The following is a 20,177-nucleotide window of genomic DNA, read 5'->3' as shown; positions in this document are numbered from 1 at the left end:
CATGTCATCTAGGAACCACAGAGCTGTTTTCTATTTCTTTATTGACCTCTTTCCTTGATATATTACAATATTTGATCTTTTTCTGTCTTCCCTTTCTTTTCTTTTTCATTGTCTTTCTCACTAATTGTTGCTCATTTAGTCTCCCAAATAGTTCCCAAAACTCCTCACTCGTCTCCAAACTACTGTGCTAGTCTATTGTCATTTCTTGTCTGGCTTTTAAAACCATTCATTATAGTAATTACCAGAGGAATTTTTCTCAAATGTAAATCTCATCCCTATCATTTCATTCCCATTTAAAACCCTATAATATCTCCCCTTTGTCCACAGAGAAAAGTTTGTACTTCATAATCTAGAACATCCTAACTTAATAGCTTCCTTGTCTGTTATTTATTATTATTTATTTATTTTTGTAGTACCAGGGATCAAACCCAGGGCCTTGCACATGCTGGGCAAGTGCTCAATCACTGAGTTGTATCCTCGCCCCCGCCTTTTTAAATGTGGATTGAACCCATGAGTGCTTTACCACTGGGTAAAATATCCACATATCTGCTCATATGTGGGGTACTAATTTGAAATTCCTAAGGAAAGGAGAACTGCCTTTGCAGGCCATATCCTCAGTCCTTTTTATTTAGGACCTCTCTTAGTTTCCGAGGCTGGCCTCGAACTAGCAGTTCTCCTATATCAGTCTACCAAGTCAGTGGGATTACAGGCATGTGCACCCCGCCCCACCCTCGCTCAGATGCCTAAACTGGCCTCGATCCTCCTGCCTCAGCCTCCCAAGTAGCTGGGATTATAGATATGTGCATCACCACACCTGGCTTCCATTATTCTTTTATACATACAGCATTCCAGATATAACAAATATACTCAAATATTTCTGTGGTTCATCATGCCTGTTTTATATTTTGAAGGGTTCTTTAACTAAAGGGTTACCTAACAAGTGCTTCCTCCTTTCAAGATGAGCTCAAAATCACTTCTTCCTTAATGACTTCTGTGATTGTTCCAGGGACTGTAACAAGTCTGTACTTCCATACCTCTCCGCTACACCTCTGATATAGTACTTTAATCACCCAGCTAATCACTTGTCATACTGTTATGTGCTAATAGCTCCTTCAGGATAGCTGCTCTGCTATGTTCATCTTTGTGTATCCCCAGCACCTTGTACATAGACTCACACTTAAAGGTGCTTAGTAAATATGTGTTGATTAATTAAAAAATAATATAATGCAGCATGTATCCAGCTGTTCAGAGGAAGATTAAACTTGTTAGAAAATTGAACCTTATGGAAAGAAGCACTTGAGTTGGGTCTTTGAAGAAAGTAGAGCTCAGGTAAATAAAGAGGAAGGAGAAGGAAATTTTCAGTAAAAAGATTGTGGGTCTTACAGTCAGGGCTCACGGTATATTCTAGAGAGTGTGGCCAGAAGTTTCTTGACTAAGAACTTCACATGATATTAGAGCTGAGTAAACTGGTGCTAGATTATAAAGGGACTTGAATGCCAGGATCAGTTTTTTGGAGTTCCTCCTATAAATCAAGAGGTCCAAATAAGTAAGCCAGGATGTATTTACAGATGTCTAAGCCATTAGCCTTTACCACCATCCCTTTCCTGAGGATTCAAAGCAGGAACAGAGGTAGAGCCTGCAAAGGCAGGTCTCCTTTCCTTAGGGATTTCAAATTAGTACCCCACATATGAGCAGATATGTGGATATAAATAAGAAGTCCAAATTATTTTCTTCTCATAAAAATGGTTGGAAACTCCTGGAACTGTCATTGGAAACCTTTGAAAGCATTTTGTTCTTAAGCAGTGAAGTAACCTGAAAAAAGCAGAATTCAGGGATCATTAATATGGATTGTTTTAAGATGGGAGAATTGCTGGCAAGGAGAATAATTGAAGTACTTTAATGATCCAAATTGGAAAATATGAATCTAAATGATGGAAGTGTGGTGGAAAAGAAGATTGGTATGGAAGCATAGTGAAGTCACAGTTGACTGGATTTGGTGACTAAATGTGGAGGATGATAGAGGGGGAATAATCAAGTCAGTATTGCCTATGCTGACTGGTCCTGCCTATTTAACTCATTAGGTCAGTGACTACTCTCTTTTTTTTCTCATTTATTACCAGGTTGGTTTATTAAACCCTGTCATCTCTAGGACATTGTCATTAGCTGTGTCCTAATTTCAGTTCCTCTGACTAGATTGTTTTTTCTCCATTTCCCCCATCCATTATTCTGCTTTTTGATGAACTATCCATCCTTCAAGATTTAGCTCAGTTGTCTGCTTGACACCATCCCATTTGACTACTGCTTTATTTTGTGTGTTTTTTCTTGAAAAGTATTTTTACTTGCACTATAACAATCATTTTATTATTTCATAATTGTGTGTGTGTGTGTGTGTGTGTGTGTGTGTGTGTGTGTGTGTGTGTGTGTTTTGGGCAGTGCCTGGAATTGATCCCAGGGCACATTACCACTGAGCTATACCTCCAACTCTTTTTTTTTTAATTTTCTTTTTTTTATTGGTTGTTCACAACATTACAACGCTCTTGACATATCATATTCCTCCAACTCTTTATTTTTTAATTTTGAGACAGTCTCACTTAGTTGCCTAAGGTAGCCTCAAATTTGCAATCCTCCTGCCTTAGCTTCCTGAGTCACTGGGATTACAAGCATTTGCCACCATGCCTGCAAGTTTGTGTATTTTTTTGCTCTCCAGACTTCTTGAGAACAAAGGTCTGCTTTTTTGTTATCCATACTGCCTAGTATGTATTTGACATATATACACATTCAGAGTAGTGGTTGAATTAATAATAAAAGCTACACATGCCTATAGTCCTAGTTACTTAGGAGGCCAAGGCAGGAGGAGGATCATTTGCACTCAGGAGTTCAAGACCAGCCTGGACAACATAGGGAGACCCCATCTAAAAATAATAACTATTATTACTACTGTTGCTATCCTAGAGACTAGAGACCATCTTAGAAATGCTGTTAGCACGTGAACAAATTATAATGATCTGGTAATGAGTATGCCTGCCTAATAAATCTAGAGTTTGTTTCATTTTGCATATTGCATTCATATTTCCTTTCCTAAAATACTGCTTCCATATTTAGACTTCTACTTAGAAAATTTCATTTGTTTTCCAATTTCTTTAGTCTTCTATTTGGTGTCCTAGATAGTGCCACGTTTATTCCTTCTTTCTGGTTTTGAGTCCTCCATGCTTATTAAGGTTTTTTATAAGTCCTACTTAAAGTTCTTATTGCTCAATCCATGTTGTTCTCCTTTGGACCCTTGCACCTCCTGCTGCAAGGTAAGTGGTCAAAGACCATGGTTGAGATCTGGCTCTGCCTCTGTTCCCTTAGCTGCATCAGCTGCACTACCTTGGCCAATAATTTCTGCTTTCTCTGAATTAGTTGTTTCTTCAGGAATACAGGAATAAATTCTTCCTTGCAGAGTTGCTAAGCAGATTTGATATAATGATGATAGGAATTTTTCCTAAATTCAGCCATTTTAGACACTACTTTTATAATATTCCCATTTTCATGGATCATCTTGTATTTTTTTTTCTGTAATTCAGTCACTACTTTTCTTTAAAAAGGAAAATTTGTCACAAAGTAAAATATCAGCATTCTTGCCATAGAGTAGAAATTAAAAATAGATACAATACAAGCATTATTAATCTTGTTAGATACTGTTGCTAAGCATAGGATCTAAACCTGATTTAAAAAGAGAGAGAGAGCAAAATTTTAAGAGAGATTGAAGATATTCTAGCATACACATATAAAAATGATATTTTAGGGATGGGGATATAGTCCAGTGGTCGAGGACTTGTCTGGCATGTGCATGACCCTGGTTCCATCCCCACAACTGCCAAATAATGAAATTCAAATTAAAGAAGTTACAAATAATTTTTATAAAGAGCTTCAACTTTCTGTTACCTGGATTAATGTCAGGATAGGGGTGCAAAGGTAGAATCACATCCTGAAACCTAAAGTCACAGTTAAAACTTATTGAGATGTTTAGTATAAAATGAATTTTACAAGCACTTTCAATATTTATGAATAGTTTATTTTATAAATATTTATGAATGTTTGTATTCTTATAGATGTAACCAACGTATTAAAATAACACAAATAAAATAGTTTGGTTGCTATGGGTTTTTTCTCCCCCAAATATTGAAACACAAGCATACTTACTGTTGTAGAGATGAATATTGTTTGTGTCTTCTTAATTTTCTCTATCCTTTCATCCTGAGTCTTTATTGGATTTCCTAACCACAGAAGCTGCCCTGTATTTACCATGTCCTGTGTTGGGGGCCATCTTATCTGAGTAGGCAATGTTTCTGAACTATAACAATATGACCATCTGTGGTCACTGTGTCTCTAGATAACTACTTTGATGACTTGTAAGTTACCTACATTTGTTCTTGTACCCAAGTTTTATGAACAACCAGCATAATGTATTAGACAAGTCAGAATCCAGTTTCAAACTAGTCCTTGAAATGTACATACAGTACACCTTGGCCAAACCATTGAGCTTAACTTCACTTTGACTTTTTTTTAAATATTTTTTTTAGTTGTTGATGGACCTTTATTTATTTGTTTATATGTGATGCTGAGATTCAAACCCAGTGCGTCACACATGGTAGGCAGGTGCTCTGCCACTAAGCCACAACCCCAGCCCCACTGCTTTGGCTTCTTTATATATTTCCTGTCTACACATACCCCAGGGTTATCATGAGAATCAAATGATGTGTGAAAACATTTTAAAAACTAGAATGTTATTAAATGTAAGATATTACCACTTTTCTTAGTTTCTTAGTTGAATTTGATTCGTCATCTAGGTTATGAGCTTTTTATTTATTTCTTTTTTGGGTACTAGGGAGTGAACTCAGAAGCACTTAACCACTGAGCATAATCCCCAGCCCTTTTTTGGGGGTGGGTACTGGGAATTGAATTCAGGGGCATTCAACCACTGAGCAACATCCCCAGCTCTATTTTGTATTTTATTTAGAGACAGGGTCTCACTGAGTTGCTTAGTGCCTCTCTTTTGCTGAGGCTTGTTTTGAACTCGCAATCCTCCTGTCTCAGCCTCTTGAGCCATTGGGATTGAAGCCATGCACCACCTTGCCCAGCAGTTATGAGCTTCTTAACATCAGGAAATATATATATTTTTTGTTTGTTCATATTTTGTTTTTGTTTTTTGAGACAGTGTCTCTGTGATGTCCAGCCTGTTCTGGAACCCCTGTGCCCAAATGTTCCTCTTACCTCATGCTCCCATGTAGCTGGAGCCTTTAGGCATGCATCACCATACTTGGCTGGGAAATATCTTTTTTTTTCCTTTTCATTTTTTTATTGTTGCATTTTAGTTGTATCTAATTATGGGATTTGTTTTTGCTTATTCATACATGCACACAATATAACAATATAATTTGCCTCTCACCCCCGTTTTCTTTCTTCTACTGATCTCCCTTTGATTTTCATGAGATTCCCTGTACCCACCCCCAAACTTTGGAGAATCAAACTGTTATTATCACATGGCTGTACAATTTTAAGTCAGTGTGCCAAGGATTCAGACATATTACTTTCATATTTTCCTCATATTGTTAAAGTACAAAATGTTTAGAATTCTAGAAAATATGCCCAGTTACCAAAAAGCTAATTTTTACCATGATACTTGCAGCGCTGCAATTTTTATTATTTCTTATGAGAATGATTCCATGGCTTACCTCAGTTTTTTTTTATACTTACCATTTAATGAGTATCTACTATCTTTAATCCTTAACAGTTTTCTGCAACATAGTTGCATAAATAGTAAATTTAGGCTAAGAAACATGAAATCATTTTTCTAGAATATTTCCATTCTGTGAAGGCTGAGTGAGGTGAGGAAGCTGTAGAAGAAAAATTTGAAGCTAGCAGAGGTTGTTTTATGAGTTTTAATTAAAGAAGCCATCTCCGTAATGTAAACGTACAAAGTGAAACAGCAAGCAGCAATTTTGAACCTGGGAACAGAACATCTAGCTAAGATAGTTGATGAAGGTGGCAACTCTAAACAGATTTTCAATGTAGTCAGAAAAACTTACATAGGAAGAAGATACCACCTAGGACTTTCATAGCTAGAGAGAAGTTAATGCCTAACTTCAAAGAACAGGCTGGCTCTTTTGTTAGGGGCTAATGCAGCTAGTAAAGTCAAAGTTCATTTACCATTACAAAATTCCTAGGGCCTCTAAGAATTATACTAAATCTGTCCTGCCTGTTGCTATCTAAATGGAACAACAAAGCCTGATGACAGCACATTTATTTCCAGCTTGGTTTACTGAATATTTTAAGTCCACTATTAAGAGTTGCTCAGAAAAAAGATTTCTTTCAAAATATTATTGTTCATTTACAATATGCCTGATAAACTAAGAGCTCTGATAGACAATGAAAGTTGTTTTCATGCCTGCTTAATACAACATCCATTCTGAAATCCAGAGGTGAAGGGATAATTTTGATTTTCAAAACTTAGTAAGAAATATATTTCCTGAGCCCGTAGTTTCTATAGATAGTGGTTCCTCTGATGTGTCTGGCAATGTAAATGAAAACCTTCTGGAAAGGATTCACCATTCTAGATATCATTAAGAAATTCTGATTCGTATCAACAATAACAGGAGTTTGGAAGTAGTTTATTCCTGCCCGCATGTTTGATTTTGAGAGATTCAGGACTTTAGTAAGGAATTAATTGCAGATGTACTGGAAATAAGAAGAGACTAGAATTAAAATTGGAATCGGAGAAGATGACTGAATTGCTACAACCTCATGATAAAATGTTAATGGATGAGAAGTTGCTTTTTTGGATAAGAGTGGTTTCTTGAAATGATATTTACTTGTTATGCTGTGAACATTGTTGAAGTGACGACAACAAAGAATTTAGAATATTATATAAGTCTAGTTGATAAAGCAGTGGCAGGATTTGAGATGATTGACTACAATTTGAAAAGAAGTTCTGTGGATCAAATGCTATCAAACAGCATCTCATACTATAGAGAAATCTTTCATTAAAGGAAGAATTCATTATGGTAAACATCATCATTTGTCTTATTTAGTAAACTGTGCCAGGTATTCTCCCACCTACTCTGAAGGCTGAGGTGGAAGGATTGCTAATTTAAGGCCAGCCTTGGCAACTTAACAAGCCCTGTCTCAAATAAAAGGTTTTGGGAATGTATTTTAGTGGTAGAGTGCTTACCTAGCATGCACAAGGCCCTGGGTTCATACCCAGTAACACATGAAAGAAAGAAAGAAAGAAAGAAAGAAAGAAAGAGAGAGAGAGAGAGAGAGAGAGAGAGAGAGAGAGAGAGAGAGAGAGAGAGAGAGAGAGAGAGAGAGAGAGAGAGAAAGAAAGTAGGAAGGGAGGAAGGGAGGAAGGGAGGAAGGGAGGAAGGGAGAAAGAGAGAAAGAAAGAAAGAGGTGGAGGGAGGGGAAAAAGGAAAGAAGGAAATTTAAGCAACTACTACCCTAATCTATCAGCAGCTGTGAACATTGAGGTGACATTCTCTACCAGCAAAAAGTTGACAATTCACGAAGACTTCAATAACAATTAGCATTGTTTTAGCAATAAAGCAATTCTTTTTTAAGAGAGAGAGGGAATTTTTTAATATTTATTTTTTAGTTTTCAGTAGACACAACATCTTTATTTTATTTGTATGTGGTGCTGAGGATCGAACCCAGCACCCCACGCATGCCAGGCGAGCGCGATACCGCTTGAGCCACATCCCCAGCCCAATAAAGCAATTTTAATTAAGATATGTATATTGGTTTTTTGGACATAATGTTATTATACACTTATAGTGTAAAAATAATTTTCATATGTACTGGAAAACCAAAAAACTTGTGTGACTCACTTTATTGTTATATTCACTTTATTACTATTTCCTGGAACCAATGCACAGTATCTCTGAGATGCTGTTGTCATCTAAGGCTGTTGGTAAAGCTATAGAATCTGAGGATCCTCCCATGAAATTGAGTAATGACAGTTAATTTTGTGATCCAGGAATTTGTAGTATAACTAATACTTTATAATTGTTTTGACTAGGCAAATTTAGAAAATACTGGTCTAATGGAAATAGTACTGAGTGAGTGAGTGATGAAATGGGAATGAGGATCTAGGGAGTTATCCTTTAACCCTAGTATCTTGATATTAATTAGTTTGACATTTCCCAAAATGTATATCATATAAGACTAGCTATACAAGGTATTTGATGCAAAATGAGTTATCTTTTCTGATATACATTTAGGAGTGCTTAATGTTATGTTCTTTGGGGGAATTAATTAGGCAGCCATTAGCATATTGAAGGGTATGAGAAATTAAGTTACAGAAGCCTACTTAACTGTTAAATTGATTTGCCAAGTTTACTTATTGTTTTAGTCAGCTTTTTCACTACTGTGACTAAAAGATATTATAAGAACAATTTTAAGGAGGAAAAGTTTATTCAGAGGCTCACAGTTTCAGAGGTCTCAGTCCTTAGACAGCGGTACCATTCCTTGGGGCTCAAGGTGAGACACAACATCATGTTAGAAGGGTGTGGCAGAGGGAAGTAGCTCACATGATGATAGAAAGCAGAGACACTAAGCTCACTACATATATACTCCAAAGACAAACCTCTAGAGACCCACCTCTTCCAGCAATACCCTACCAGTCTACAGTTACCACTAAGTTAATCCCTACAAGGGGATTAATTCACTGTTCAAGTTAAGGCTTTCTCATAATCCATTCATTTCACCACTGAAGGTTCTTGTGTTGTCTCACACATGAGCTTTTGGGGGGAACACTAATATCTAAACCATAACACTTAACATATCTACCCCATTTCTCACTAAATCCCTATTGGTATACTAAGGAATATGCACTTATGTGCTAAGTAATTGTGTACTATATATAAAGTATAGTTCATGGTTCTGTGCTCCTATAGCAGTTTATTCTATCTGTGGTTAGGTGTCTACACATAAAGTCATTGATGTGGCAGATAGTATGGACCACAATATAAATATCAGCTAAATGATCTATTTTTGGCATAAGTAGTAAAGTAGTTTTTGTTTGTTTTGTTTTTGTTGTTTGTTTGTTTGTTTTAAACTGCAGTGCTGGGGATTCAACCTAGGGCCTTGCACTTGTTAGGTAAACACTCTGCAACTGAGCTACATCCTGAGTCCTCTGTATATCTTTTTAAAACTATATTTCTCGTATATTAAAATTTCAGGTAAGGATCTTTTGACTCTATGGGGTAATCTAAAAACATAAAAACTAATGATTTATTAATTTTTTATTCATTGGTTTACATTTCCATCTTATCACTTAATTACTTTACCTAAAATTACTATTTTTCTGTTTTTATTTATTTAAAATAGTACTGAGTGAGTACTAAGAGAAATTAGGAAAACAACCCCATTCCTTCAACCCCATTAAAATAATATTATGTAAGTGTTTCTGGATCTATTTAGTTTCATTGCAGTAAGTTCAGAATCTGTTATGTAAAGAATATAGGGTTTGTTTGTTTGTTTGTTTTTTAGACTTTACCTTATTTCAATTTTTGTCCCCACTTAGAAAACCTTCCTGTATAGAGTGGCAGAATCTAGTAAATTGAATAATAATGTCAGTTGTTTTGGGTTTCATCTTTAATCATCTTTGCTTAATTGAGTCAAATGATTTCTTAGGATAATGATGCTTTAGTTTTTTAAAAAGGTGGAGTCTGGAAAATTATAAGTATGTTACATTAAGGCTAGTTATTTTAGGTGTCTGATATCTTGAAATGACTTGTATGTATAGATAATATAGTCAATAGGATAATATTGTAAATGTACTGATGTTTATAGCCTTGGTATGTTCTTAATTGACATTGTTATTTAAATGAAATTAATGGGTTTAATCAAGACTTTTGTGCTGAATTTGAGCTGCAAGACATAGGCTAACATTTAATTTACTTCAAATTCTCCACTATAAATGGTAGGTGAAGAGATTCTCAAAGGAATTTTTGAAAAAGCTGTTTCTATGGGCAATCTAAGAAAAATATTAAAGTCCTTCAGAAAAACTTCACAAAGGTAGTTTTGTAAATGAGTATCACCCACAGTCATTTTTTTAATCTCTCTCTTCTCCAAGGTGCTTGATAAGAAACTAAATTAAATCTTCATTCCTTACCATTTACCTAGGATAAATGTATTAATTAAGCACATGCCTGTTTATAAAACTACTACTGTAAATTCTTACTGTTATAGAAAATATTTTCAGTTCATTTTTCTGATTGCATCTATTTGATGTTAATAAAAGGTATATGTTTTGTTTCTCTGGGTTTTTTTATTATTATTGGAACTACCATTTTGATTTGTAGAGTATCTTGGGCTTCTGATTATAACCTGGTTATATTATAGCCTAGATGTAGCTTAGTTTGGGAAGGTCATCAAAGGGTAAAAGTATATTATCAGCACATGACTCCTATTACAGGAAATAATTTGGTTAAAATAAATGTAATTTTGAATAATATTTAGGACAGTTCCCAGTCTTAAGCAAACTTGTGTGTCTCCTTACCAGTGACAGGCAGGAAAAATACTAAATGGGAGAGTTCAGATATAGGACAATAGAAAGACAGTGAACCATGATCCAGTGGATTTCATCTTAGGGATGCAAAGTTGGTTCAACATAAGGAAATCAATAAATGTAATTCATCACATCAATAGACAAGAACCACATAATTTTCTCAATTGATGCAGAAAAAGCATTTGACAAAATACATCATCCATTCATGTGTAGAACACTGAAAAAACTAGGGATAAAAAGAATATACCTAAACATTGTAAAATTCTATTGTAAAAAGCACATTGGAGAATAGATACAAAAAATGATTGTGGATGATACTCATTTACAAACCCAAGGCCAATATCATTCTAAATGGACAAAAACAAAGCATTCCCTCCAAAACCAGGAATAAGACAATTATGCCTGTTTTCACCATTTATATTCAACATGGTCCTTGAAATTAGCCAGAGCAATTAGGCATAAGAAAGAAATTAAAGGGATACAAATAGAAAAAGAAGAGCTCAAATTATCTGTTTGCTTGACAACATGATTCTATATTGAGAAGAACCAAAAAGTTCTACCAGAAAAATTCTAGAATTAAAAAATGAATTCAGCAAAGTAGCATGATACAGAATCAACACCCATAAATCAGTTGCATTCCTATACTCCAAGCAGTGAAGCTGAAAGAGAAATTAGGAAAACAACCCCATTCACAATAGCCCCAACTGTGATTTTTAAGTCATGTCTAGTTTCATTCTAGTGGGTTCATAAACTTGTTCACTCCCAGATTTGCCATTTTCACTTAAAAAAAAAAAGATATTGAATGATTTTTGGATTCTTAGAGACTAGTTTTCAAGTGATGGTGGAATGAGATGGACTTCATTACCCTAAGTATATGTATGAAGGCACAAATGATGCTAATATACTTTGTATACAAACAGAGATATGAAAAATTGTGCTCTATATGTGTAATATGAATTGTAATGCATTCTGCTGTCATATATAACAAATTAGAATAAAAAAATTACCCAGTAAGTAACAAAGATTGCCTAGAAAGCCTTTAATTATAATAACGAAAAACAAAACGCTAAGTTGAATTTGTAGGGAATCACATAAAAGATTGTTTCTACTTAGAAGAAGTTATTCAAAGGAAGAGTCCTGGCTTGACTAAAGAATGCACATGCATCATGCATGCATAACTCAGAAAACATGCACATATATATATATATATTAAAGAAGGAGCTAATTCTTTCTAATAAAGTCATTTTTATTTTCCTCCCTAAAATCATTCTACTTTGCCTGAGCTATCTATTCCCATAATATATTCCATGAATTCCATATAACTTGTTTTAAGCTGCTGTCCTTGGTTTAAGAACAAAAAAATTATCTGTATGCGGGGTAAAAATGGGAGTTCATAACCCACTTGAATCAAAGTGTGAAATATGTATATCAAGAACTATGTAATGTTTTGAACAACCAACAATAAAAAAGAACAAAAAAATTATAAATATAGAGTGTTGAGGAGCATGAACATAACACATATTTTGGGCAAGGGTGTAGCTTATTGGTAGAGCACCTTCCTATCATATATGTGGCCCTAGGTTCAGTCTACAGCAGTGCCAAAGGAAAAAGAGAGGACAATATATCTAACCTTTCTCTTTTAGCAGTACTGTGAATGTGTCTGACCATTAACCCAAGCATTAATTTTATCAAAAATACTAAGAGAAAAAGTTTTCAACATTTTCTGACCCATCACATGTAAGAGATACAAGACATTCCCATTAACTGATAGCTGGGAATCAAAATCGTGAGAAAGGGGTGTTGGTAGAATTTTAAGAGGAAAAATAGATGATATGATACTCCACTCCAGCTTTTTCCTCTAAATCTACTACTAGATCTAGGTGACGACCAAAGTTCTTCCATTTCTAAAATTCTTTTTTTTTTTCTTCTGCCTTTCTTTGTATACCACCAATACACTTGCATAGTTTTTCCCCCTACCAAAGGATGGGAAGGGGGAGAATCTAATATATCAGCTTACTGTAGAATTGTTATTCCTATTTAGTCTTATGTGCAAAAACAACCAATAACTTTTTTTTTTAACTGAACTATAGGACAAGTTTAAAATAAAAGCTGGAAATTAGTTTGCTGGTGTTTTGGGGGAAGCATCCTATAGTAGAAAATTTGGAATTTCTCTTTTTCAAAACCAAATTAAGGAAGAAAATCTTCTGAGATTATATTTTAAAATGTTCAACAGCAAGAAAACTTTAGTTTTAGAAATCTGGTGTCTTTTTTTTTTTTTTTTTGATGATGTAGTAAGGTATACTACAGCAGACATCAGAAAACAGAACTTTTAAACTATTCCGATTATTTCTTTTTGTCTGGAATGCATATTTTAATTAAGTAATACTTTGCAGTGCTGGGGCTCAAGCCCAGCGCCTCACTCATGTTAGGCAAATGCTATGTCACTGAGCTATATATACCCAGCCTTGGGATGCATATTTTAAAGCATTAGATTTAATTAAATTATGTATAAAATACATACATGGACCATGGAAAATAGTATTTGAATTTTTTCTAAGACAGCAATAATATGATACAAAAATATCTGATATTTATTGTTGATGAAATCATAGGTACTTTTATGTAGTTCATTGTCTACATCATAATTTCGGAAAATATTAAACAATTAGAAGTTAGTGAAGATGTAATTTTTCCCTATTGTTCATAGACCCCTTCAATCTAAAATTATTTGTATTCCCTAAGACACATTCAGGGAAGCCAGATGTAATCCTCAATGTTTCAAGAGATTTAATCTTTGAGGAAGGTGGAGCTCAGGGTCTCTTCCATATTTAGCCCTTAATACTTTTCAAGTCTTTAAAATAAGCAAGTGGTTGGTTGTTAAATGGTGATTATCAATAGCTCTTGCATTAGGAACTCAGTTTATTGCCACTGGCTTTATTTCAGATTACTGAAATGAATATTTTTAAAAGCCAGTTTAAAATCAGAACATCCCTTCTAGCAGTAATGAGTGCTTTATTTATGCCTTGACTTTAAGCTGTTTTCATAATATATTCTTTTGTCATTAAAGAGAAAATGTATCTCATGTCATAGGCCCTGAATCATCCTACTTTGTGGATACTTTGTGGAAATTTGCAGGGTAGTGTTTGTGTGATAATTTTTTGAATTTATTTTTTATTGTGGTAAAATTAACGCAAAATTTACTATTTTGACCACTTTTAAGTATACAATTTAGTGGCATTAATTACATCTGTAGTGGTGTGCAGCCATTACTGCTCACTATTTCCTAAATTATCATCATCCCAAACAGCAGCTTTACTCATTAAGCAATAACACTCCTTAGTACATTCTACCCAACTTCTATTAAACACTAAACTTTCTTTTCATGTAAATTAAATCAAGCAATATTTGTCTTTTTGTGTCTGGCTTATTTCCCTTAGAGAGTGTTTTCAAGTTTTATCAATGTGTTAGATTATATCAGAATTCTGTTCTTTTTTATAGCTGAATAACATTCCAGTCTGTGTTTATGCCACATTTTGTTTATTCATTCATTTGTTAGAGGACACTTGGGTTGTTTCTGCCTTTTGACTTGGAAAGAATGCTTCTATAAACTTTGTCATATAATATCTGAGTCCTTGTTTTCACTTTTTTTGGGGGGGGGCATGTATACTTAGAAGTGGAATTACTAGGTCATTTAGTAATTCAGTATTTAACTTTTTGAGCAATGTGATCTTTTTTTTTTTAATTTTTATTTATTTATTTTATTTTTCTTAGTGGTGCTTGAGATTGAACATAGATCCTTGTGAATGTTAGGCAAGCACTCTACCAACTGAGCTATATCCCCAGCCCCGTGATCATTTTTTATAATACCTCATTCTTTTTTTTATTATCCTTTCATTAATGTTTAAGTTGTTTTTTTTTTTAATTTTTGTTTCCTGGGTTGACTTTTGTTGCTGAATTTTAAAAAACTTATTTGTTTTGATCATTCATTTTTTTCTTTTCTTTTCAATTGTTTGTTTTTCAGACCCGAATCAGAACTCCATCACAGGGGAACACAGCCAGCTGTTAGGTATAGTATTACTATGGGAATTGACTCTCTAAAGTCACCTTTTTACCCATTTGTACTAACAGACATTACTTACTCCCTTCTCTAATTCTATTTTTGGTCGACTCCTTTTCTGCTTTTCATTCTTTAGTTTTTTTTCCCTGCTGTGTCTCTTTCCAACTTGGTAGGCTTTAGGAAATGACTTCTGTAATTGATTACTAAAGTCAATTTAATTATATTAAAGAGTAATTTTATGCTATATGGTGAAAAAGTACTCTAAGCTTACAACTTCTTTTTTTTCCAAGAAATTTTGAAAAGAAAATATAATATTTTATAATATCTTGGACTTCACAGCTACTTTACCCATTTTTGTTATTTTTCTTGGTCTTTTGACAACTTTATTTTTATTACTGAAAGTACTTCATAAATAGCATGGTCTTAACTAATCCATAAAAATTACTGTTTCAGTTATCTGTGAAACAAGTTAAGGAAGTGCAGGGATTTCTTTTGGATATTGCATATTTAAAGAGTAGGAAAGTTAATTTAAAAAGAAATAAATAGCAGGAAACTTATAATTTGACAAGAATTTCACAAAATCTCAAAACTGATATATTTTTAAAATATAACAACAAGGGCTGGGATTGTGGCTCAGTGGCATAGTGTTACCCTAGCATGGGTGAGGCACTGGGTTAATCCTCAGCACCATATAAAAATAAATAAAAGTATTATATCCATCTACAACTAAAAAAAAAATACTTAAAAAAAAAAAAAAACCACGAGCTGGGATTGTGGCTCAGTGGTAGAGTGCTCACCTAGCATGTCGTGAGGCACTGGGTTTGATTCTCAGCACTACATATAAATAAATAAAATCAAGTCCTTTGACAACTTAAAAAATAAGTAAATAAATAAAGACACAAGACATATTCTAGTTGAGGAATCCAGACAATACAAAGGTATAAAGAAAGCAAAGATCTTTTGAAGTATCTCTTCTTCCTACTACCTCACCTCCATTTCTCCAAAGTACTTAGTGTTGACAGTTTCTTTGGAATTCTAGAAATTATTATAAATTTTGTATTGTATCTTTTTTCCTTTTTATATCAATTTGGTTATATTATTACAGATTATTCTGTTCTATCATATAGACTGTTTTTCACTTAATAGTTTATCTTAGGCATCTCATATCACTACATAAAGATCTACCTCATTCCTTTGTTTACAGTGGGATAGTATACTTTTGTCCTCCTTTTCTGTAATTTTACTCAGCCAATTCATTCTTCATGAATGTTTAGGTCATTTCTAGGTGTGTTATGTTATAAATTATGTTGCAATAAGGATACTGTGCTTATATCCTTGTAATCTCATTGCCAGAATATTTTTAGGATAAATTTCTAACAGTACAATTACTTAAGCAAAGGTAAGTACATCTTCAAAAAGACAAGTCATCATAAGCTTCCACCAATAAGATGTATGAAGGAATGTTTGGCTGTCTATTATCAAAAGTTGATGTTACCAGTCTTAAGTTTTTATTTTTACTAATAGGTGAAGATGACATTTCTAGTTTATATTTGTACTTTAATTATGAGTGAGGTTGAGTATTTTTAATATATTAACAGTTGTTTGTATACTTGTGTGTGAGTTTTTTGATTCATATATTGCTAAACTTTTAGCTGATTGAATATTTGCAGTGCAGCTGTGGAAAATATGTTACCAGAAAGTCCAAAGTAGGGAAAGTACTTGATTTGTCTTGTTTGCTTATGGAGATTTCAGAGTGTTGGTTAAAGAAATCAGATACTCCTTTTTGCTCTTTTTATGTTAATGGACCTTGAGTTATTGAGAAGAGGTAATGAAATCTTAACTCTCATTCCTTTGAGTGAGTATATGTGCTAGAACTGCATTTAACACTGTAGGCACCCAGAATATATGTATTAAGTAAATGTTTTGACATGAACATGGAAATCTGATCACTAGAGTCCTAGCCTTGGGGTATTGGAGATATCACTATTTAATTTTTGTTTTTGTTTTGTAGTGCTGGGAACCAGACTCAGGGCCCTGCACATGCTAGGCCTGCACTCTACACTGAGCTAAAATCTTGGCCCTTTTTTATTTTTATAATGGATAGTTATGCTGATCAAAATTAGTTTTTCTCTATGTAAAAATTTCACAGTTAAATCAAGAATGGTTAAGATTTCATTAATTTTTGCCAGACCGTGCAAAGCACATCTAAACTATTAAATGGCTTCTGTTCCTGATACATACCTGGTAGGCAGAGAAGTTAGCTATTTATTACCTGACAGGAGGAAGTAGAGGTGGGTCAGATTTTTACAAATGAAATGGAGTTGATGCAGCTCCACCATTACTAAACTGATCAAAATAATGAAAGATTATTTTTTCCTATTTTTAAAAAATTGTATTGTTTCTCAGAAAAGGCATTGGTAGCTTGAATGTAAACCTCCCTGATCTCTGGGCTTAGGGTGTAGCTCATTGGTAGATCACTTGCTTAGCATGTGCAAGGGCCTGGGTTTGATCCCCAGCACCACAGTAAGTAAGTAAGTAAGTAAGTATAAAATCCCAGCTCTCTAAAAACCTCCTTTAGAATAAGTTGGTCTAGTAGGTAAAATTTGCCTTGCCTCCTAACTTGAATTTATAATAGAATCCTTCAGACTTTTCTGCTGAATTGGATTTATATCTTCCAGACCTGCTAAATGCTTTTCCTGTCAAAAGACTGCAGGTGTTGTTCCCACTGACTCATCTGGTCTCTTGCAAAACTCAGGATCAGGCTGAGGAGATATATGGGAGGGTGAAACTGCTATTATAACCATGAATCAAGCTCTATACTTATAATTTATGAACTTCCCTGTGTGTGTAAGTGTGTACTTTTCAATTCAAAAAAACTTTAGAAAACAAACAAGCAGTGAGTCCTGGCAGTTTTACAAGAAGTTTTGCCAAACATTCAAGGAAAAAGAATTCCAGTCTTCTGCAGTCTTTCTCAAGGCAAAGAAAACCAAATAAACAGTGTCTGAATCAGTTTGAGGCTTTCAAAACCTTTGATACTCAAAGTTAAGAAGAGCATGAGCCAGTCTTACTTATGAATACATGTATAATCCTAAACAAAATATTTGCACTCTGAATCAAGCAATATTGTTTTTCAATTGCTCCTAATGCCAAGTTGAGGTTTCTGCTGAAAGTGCATGGTTGACTTAATTTTGAAAATCAATTGATATAATTTGTTATATTAACAGATTAAAGGAGATATAGAAAAAGTTTTTTTAGTTTTTTTCACAGTGCTAGGGATCAAACCCAGGGCCTTGTGTATGTTGGGCAAGCACTGTACCACTGAGCCATATCCACAGCTCATACAAAAAGTTTTTATTCAAAACAAACCCAATATTAACATTTATTAATTCATAATGATATTTTTAAAATGAATTGGTCACCATCAGAGTATTGTAGTGAACCAATTCATTATTCTGAGGACTGGTCGATAAAGGAATTGAAGGATCTGTCTTTACCTGTACCACTGGGTAACCAAGTAGCAGATTAAAGGGAATATCTATTTGATAGTTTTTCAGCTAATAAGTGAGGAAAGAATAATAGAATATCACTCTTTTTACCTCTCATAAATTAATACATAATAATAACATTTGTTAGTAATGTCTCAAAAGGAAAGACAACCAGATGGCATATACCTCCTGATAGAAAATCACAGTTGCCATTATGATGCCATTATGATGTAGTTTTCCTTTCTTTTCCTTAAAAATACTGAATATGATGTGATTTAAGCCTCTATACCCACCTAATAGGTTCTGTTGTAATTACAACAGGTATTTCCTATATTCAACAGAACCCATTAACCAATATCACATTAGTGCTATCATCAAATCTAGCCCATCAGAAACTCTCCAGGACAATTGGCAGTATTGTATATGCCTGGGATCCCAGCTTTGTGGAAGACTAAAACGGGAAAAATTCCAAGTTCAAGACCAACCTGGGCAACTTACCAGGACCTTATAAAAAATAAAAATGTCTGGGGATGTGCCCCTGGGTTCAGTACTCACTACCACTAAAAAACATACAAACAAACAAACGAAAAACTCTTTAGAACAAATGATTTCTTCAGCAAGCTGCAAGGGTGAAAAAAGAGACAAAAATATAAGATGTGTAACAACTAATCCTAGTATATTCCTCTTATTTGGTAGCTGATCCAAACAAACAATAAAATCAAAAACATAACTTGCATTTTTTGAGAAAACCTTTCAAGTTTGTGGAGATGCTTAGGTCAAATCCAAATCTACACTAAAGAAGCTTTAGATGTTCTTACTGCTTGGTTCCAGCCAGCAAAGACCATTTGACAAGATCAGGAGACTTAGGGGAGATTTATCTTGGGCCCCAAATAAAGTGTATTCATTGGCAAAAAGAACATTGTAGAAATAACAGTACCACAAAATAATGTTTTAAAATGAGTGTTTGGTATACTTTTTTTCCTGTTTGCAAAAAAAAAAAAATTAAATGGATGGAGTGTAGTAACTCAGTAATAGAGTATATGCTTGGCATGTGCAAGGACCTGGTTCAATTCCTAAGCATCAAAAGAAAAGGAAAAAAAGAGATAGACATACGAAATCTTCAGTAGAACCAATGGTTCTTCTATTTGTTTTCATTTGAATTATGCAATAAAACAGTAGTAAATCAGCATTATTTAGATAGTAAAATGAAGCACAACAGTGATCTGATGCAGTGTTTAATTTAAAACATTACCAAGGCCAGTCTCAGTATCCTCCAAAGGAATCTTCTTAGTATTCTAGATAATCCTAAAAGCCCTAGAATATGGATTTAGGTTCTTGGTTCATGCAGAGTTAGGGATTATGTATTACTGAGAAGTCCTGGAAGTTCCACACCATCTGGTTTGTTTCCTGGTGTCACAGTAGTGACCAAGACTAAAGAAGGCTACACTATGAAGCAGCCAAAGGAGAAGGGACAGATTATCAAAGGAACAAAAGAAAGAAAGCTCAGCAGCATCACAGAAACTAGAAAACCTAAGAGTGCACAGAATTTTTATTGACCTAAAATTGTGATTATCAAAATAGGAATAAGAACAAAATTAAAATAATTGTAGGTATATGCCACATTTTCCTTAGCCATCTGTTGATAAGCACCTGTGTTGGTTCGATAGTTTGGCAGTATTGAATTGTGCTGCTATAAACATTGATATGGCTGTATCTCTATAGTATGTTGATTTTTTTATCTTTTGAATTATATACTGAGGAGTGGGGTATGTTTTTTTAAGAAATTTTCATACTGCTTTCTAAAACAGTTGTACTAATTTGTAGGGCCAGCAGCAATGTATTAGTGTAGCTTTCCCCCAACATCCTCATCAACACTTGATAATGGAGTATTATGCAGCCATAAATAGGAATGAAATTATGGCATTTGCCAGTAAATGAATGGAACTGGAGACCATCATGCTAAGTGAAATAAGTCAGATCCAGAAAAGTAAAGGTCAAATGTTTTCTCTGATATGCTGAAGCTAGTACAAAATTAGGGGGAAAATTGTGAATGGGGGATTCCATCAAAATAGTAGAGAGATCA

The 20,177-nt window shown here is 34.2% G+C and overlaps 1 protein-coding gene across 4 annotated transcripts in view; it reads left to right on the top strand.

The window, feature by feature from the left end:
* Slc12a6 (solute carrier family 12 member 6) overlaps nt 1-20,177 on the top strand; it is a 96,429-nt gene that overhangs the window by 34,108 nt on the left and 42,144 nt on the right. For 2 of the 4 annotated variants that reach the window (XM_013363698.4, XM_021734461.3), the window contains exon 2: nt 14,574-14,618. The exons of the other annotated variants lie outside the window; for them this stretch is intronic. In XM_013363698.4, coding sequence (XP_013219152.1) covers nt 14,574-14,618 — 45 coding nt within the window. The remainder of the gene's footprint in view (nt 1-14,573; nt 14,619-20,177) is intronic. 4 annotated transcript variants of the gene reach the window in all.

The sequence above is a fragment of the Ictidomys tridecemlineatus genome, chromosome 5, assembly GCF_052094955.1.
Source record: "Ictidomys tridecemlineatus isolate mIctTri1 chromosome 5, mIctTri1.hap1, whole genome shotgun sequence".
In the NCBI taxonomy this organism is placed as follows: Eukaryota; Metazoa; Chordata; class Mammalia; order Rodentia; family Sciuridae; genus Ictidomys; species Ictidomys tridecemlineatus.
Note: the sequence above shows the minus strand (reverse complement) of the source record. Positions and strands in the feature narration are given on the sequence as shown.